At 44.6% G+C, this 4879-nt stretch overlaps 1 protein-coding gene across 1 annotated transcript; it reads left to right on the top strand.

Annotated features, from left to right (window-relative positions):
- Window positions 1-776: 776 nt before the first annotated feature.
- On the top strand, window positions 777-4584 carry LOC123966187 (RING finger protein 112-like; the record flags this gene model as incomplete). Its single annotated transcript, XM_046042390.1, has 3 exons — window positions 777-1071; window positions 2859-2963; window positions 4349-4584. Coding segments are annotated over exons 1-3 (490 nt in total), but the record flags the coding sequence as incomplete, so codon positions are not given.
- Between the last annotated feature and the right edge of the window lie 295 nt (window positions 4585-4879).

The following is a 4879-nucleotide window of genomic DNA, read 5'->3' as shown; positions in this document are numbered from 1 at the left end:
TGTGGGTTTAGTCTGTGTTCTCGTTTAGGTTGTGTCTCTTATGATCCCTGTGTCCTAGTTTGCCGCTGTTTCTGTTATTGTCATCCTGCTGGAGGAGAGCACGGTCGCTCTGCTGCTCTTAGAGAAACACATCTGTCCAGCTGAGTCCAGCATGGAAAGCTTTGTTCCTCCAGAGGGAGTTCAGTTTGAACAGGAAGGACTCTGTGCTGGTACATCTGACACCACAGGGGGCGCCACAGAGTCAGAGAAGAAAGGAGGAAGTGTCTAAAGGAGGAAGCGCTCAGTCAGAGAGCTGAGAGAGCAGCGTGCAGAAAGAAGAAAAGATGTGAGTGTTCATTAACATTTTTACCAGTTCACTGTCAGACTGTAACTTTAGCAGAAAGAACTTTATATAAAACAGGAAGTTTCCTCAGTGAGCTCACAGCTGAGGGCAGAACATCAGCCAACAGACTGACCAACTGTTACAGCAAGAAAAGAAACTACAGAAAGATAAAGATTGTTTTAGTCCAAAAGACTCTCAGTTAATCCAGCATGAGTCAGAAGAACTTGTGAACAAAGCGTTTGTTCTTGATGGAAGTGAAACCGAGAAGATGTCCACAGAGACGTCATCTCCACAGAGACGTCATCTCCACAGAGACGTCATCTCCACAGAGACGTCATCTCCACAGAGACGTCATCTCCACAGACTGCTGAGTCTGACTTCATGTCAGCAGCGTGGTTGTTGGCCACCACACGTCTGAATAAACTTTGATTTGCTGGCTTCCAGTATCCGTCACTCCTTTATGTTGCCTCCTTTGTACCATATATTTGACATCTGGAGGAGTTTTAGTCTTTGCCCCTGCACTGTGTGAGGGGGTTTGTTTAGGTGGGGGGCTGCTGTGTTCCTCTGGCCTGGGGAGTAAATGGTGAGTCTCTCTCTCTCATGTCCGCTGTGTCTCTGCTGTCCCTGCTTCCCTCAGACCGACTGAAGATGAGTAATGTGGAGGAAGAGGAGGACGGCTGTCCGTCCATGAAGGGGGACGGGTCCACAGAAAGGCCTCCAGACTGCAGTGATGAACCCTCAGACACAAAGTAAGGCACTGATGTCACTGAATGTACCTGATGAAACCTGACCCACTAAAGGATCCGGACTCTACAGAGTCGTCTTTTAACTTGTCGACAAACATCCAGTTTCAGAACAAACACAATAACTTGTGTTGTTTGTCATGTTGGTATTACAGAGGGAACACAGGAAGGAAAGTCAGAGACACAAACGACATGATGTAGCTGCAGGCGTCTCGGTCTTTATCAGGGCGGTTTGGCCATCTGGCAATTCTGGCTAATGCCAGACGGGCTGGACCATTTGTTTTGGGGTGGGCCGGTCAGATTGATTATAATATCAGCGTTTCCCACACAGGCTTTACTTGGGCGGGCCACTCGGGTACAAAACGGCCGCCCGAGTTTATGTGGCGACCCATTTATACACTTTGCAGAGAAAGCCGACAGATGCTGTCTTTTGGCCTACGCAACAAAACGCAGACACGGCGGATATTTCCCCAGCAGGGACCAGGTAAAGCAACAGTGAACACATCGATGCAGATTTATTCAGGTAAAACGTTGGTTTCTTATTAACCACAAGCGTCCTCCAGGCACCTGCGGCTGACAACAGAATTGCGAGTGCTGTGTCATTTCAGCCACTGATGGAGAAAACCAAACAGGGCGACACACAGAGGGAGAGAGAAAGAGGCAGGACAGGCCGCTGTGTTTGCAGCAGAGGTGTAGATGTGTGGATGTCAGGACTGAAGGCAAAGAGAGCAGATTCGAGTAGGGTAGTGAGTAAACACTAAAACAAAGGTGGAGAATGAAGTAGATTCAAAATGGTTAAACAAAACAACTTAAGCTACTAGAAATGGAGATATACTGTCATTCTGTTGGAAACACTGAATATATATATATATATATATATATATAAATAAATACAGGGCCTCGGTGCATAAGATGAGGTTTTATCACTTGCACAAGTTTACTATGGTTAGCTATAATAATAAAATGCCTAATAATGAATAAAACATTTGGCCCAGTTGGCAGCAGCCGGCCTGGTCCTGAGGTGGGCACTCGATTAGTAAAATGGGACATTCAGTCATAATTAAACACCTGATCAGAGAGAGTGCAACATCATCTGATTATCAGTAAAGTTCCTTTTGTCAGAACAGAAAACCAGAATCCTTTCTACTTCTGCCGTTTACCAGACTTGTTTTTATTCATACTACTACTAACATACTCATACATATGTGTAGATTTGATATAAACGTGTGCCAGTCCCATTAAATGTTACAAATCTGTTACCTACGGTAGAACTACTGCTTATAGTTTTTCACCATCTGTAGACAAAGTAGTGGATGTGTGTTTGTGAGTGGGGATGCGCGGTAATGTGGGCTGGTGTGGCTGAATTTCTGTCCCAGCCGCCCCTGGTCCTTACAGACGTGTGACGGTTCAGAAGCAGTCCGTTTATCTTCTCCTTCGTACACTTGTCTCCCCTGCATCTAAACCTGCAAATAAACATGCTTAACCTGTGCACCTTTTGCTTCTCCAGCCCTACAACCAGACATCTTTTACAGACTTTACTGTGGTTGTTGACCACTGTGTAACCATGGCAACCACACAAACCACAGTTAGGGGGACGGTTTTACTGATCTGAATGATCCACAGGTTCAGTGAACAGAAACTGGTAAGGGATGTTGCTCTCCGTCTTCAGCTGTGGACGAGAGTCCAGGTGGCGTTCAGGCCGGTAGCGGTGGAGGTAGCTCGGAGCTGCAGCCAACCAAGGTGAACTGCTGAACAACACAAATCATTCTGACTTGAATTCTTTGTTTCCACAGGCGGAGAGCAGGGTCTCCAGCATCCAGCTGTCTGTCTATGAAGAGTGACTGGTCCAAACAGTCTCCTCCAAACTTCAGTCATGAACCTGGACCCTCAGACACAAAGTAAGAGGCTGGTTCTACTGCACAAAGTATTCTTTACTTCAAGCAGACAGCTCACAACTGTTGAGTCAGTGATTTTCTTTCTTTTATTAAACAGAAGACAGAAAAGAGTTCCTCCGAGCCTCAGCTTGTAGTAATTGTGGTAACCTACATGTGAAGGACCGCGGCAGCATCTAAACAGAAGAATGTTTCCATGTGGTTTAACGTGCTGAAGTTGAGCAGCTTCTGTTCTGACCTCCATTGATGAAAACTGCTTTTGAGCTTCAATCTGCTCTTTTGCTTTGAAGCGATTACTGAGGTGACAAAAGAGGCTGACATTAATCCAGTCCTCCCTACAGAGAGGAATCATGTACTACAAGCCCAAAAGACACAATCTTCGCATTTTCCCCCCAGTATGTTCTTAGTACAACACTTGAAATCAAAGTCAAATAATATGTAGCCACCTTTCTAATTACATATGTTGAATCAGTCCCGATCCAGTGCAAAATGTTTAGATCATTGTAGACAGTCATTCTGGCTCTATACAGAAGATTAAATCTACAAGCAGCAGCAGGAGTTTGCGAGACACGCCTCTAAATTATCGCATGTTTTGGACTGGTCACAAACGAGTTAAATGTAACTTCCTGTGTCCCCTAGGTGGCGCTAGACAACACCCGCTAATTATATGATGTGTACCAGTACGAGGTGTGGACAACGCTGTGCCATTTAAATCAAAAGGTTTTTATTAGAAATGGCTTATTTTCTGTTGCCATTAGGTGGACATTGAGTAATAATTGACATGTAGATGTGTTCAGGGCAGGACTCAGTTACAACATCTGCCTTTTTGATTGCGAATCATCAATTTTCAACGCCATTTTCACGTGTTATATGTAATGGTAAATTTGTGGGTTTGTAGCTGACTAAACAATGACTGTGGTGAGAAACAGAAATTTAAATTGAAACCTCTGAACACATTACTCCACTTCTAAAACAACTGCACTGGCTCCCTGTTAAATACCGTATTGATTTTAAAGTTCTTCTCCTCACCTTCAAAGCTCTCCATAATCTTGCTCCTCCTTATCTCTCTGAACTCCTTCTGCCCACATGTCCACAATGGGGTTCAATTCAGAGCCTTCAGCTATTGTGCACCTCACCTTTGGAACTCCCTCCCTCTATTCATCCGTACGAGGGAGTCTCTATCCTCCACATAACTCCACCCTCCACCAGCTTCATGATGAACTACTTTCTTTTATTTTTTAAATTGTTTTTCTCTATTCTATTTTATCTTAATCTTAATTGTGTCTTTATTGTATTTGTCTCCTTACTGTTTTGATCTATTATGTGTCCTTCAGTGTTATGAAAAGCGTATTGTTATTATTAGTTCTAAAGAAATGTCTTTGTGTCCACAGAGAGAGGAAGAGGAGTCCTGTTCCTGTGGAGGAGCAGCCGTCCTGCTGTGCTTCGTGTCAGGACGTCCTGAAGGATCCAGTCTCTACCAGCTGTGGACACTGGTTCTGCAGACGGTGCATCACCTCATACTGGGACCAGTCTGCTTCATCGGGACACTCCTCCTGTCCCCAGTGTGGAGACAGATCCAGAACCAGAGCTGGACTGCAGACAGCCAGTCAGAGCAGCTCTGTACAAAGTAAGACTGGACATCTGTCTGCTTCTTCAGATATTCTGATATTGATGGTTTTTATATTAGTAATTAAAATAAGCACCATTTAATTTTTATTTATATAGCGCCAAATCACATCAACAGTTATCTCAGAGCGCTTTTCATAAAGAGCAGGTCTAGACCGTACTCTGTGATCAATTCCAACCAAGAGCAGCACTAGGCGACACAGGCAAGGAAAAACTTCCTTTAAGAGGCAGAAACCTCGAGCAGAGAGTGGCCATCTGCCTCGACTAACTAAGGGATGGTTCAGGACTCACCTGAG

The sequence above is a fragment of the Micropterus dolomieu genome, unplaced genomic scaffold (assembly GCF_021292245.1).
Source record: "Micropterus dolomieu isolate WLL.071019.BEF.003 ecotype Adirondacks unplaced genomic scaffold, ASM2129224v1 contig_12877, whole genome shotgun sequence".
In the NCBI taxonomy this organism is placed as follows: domain Eukaryota; kingdom Metazoa; phylum Chordata; class Actinopteri; order Centrarchiformes; family Centrarchidae; genus Micropterus; species Micropterus dolomieu.
This window is presented reverse-complemented; position numbering and strand designations above follow the sequence as displayed.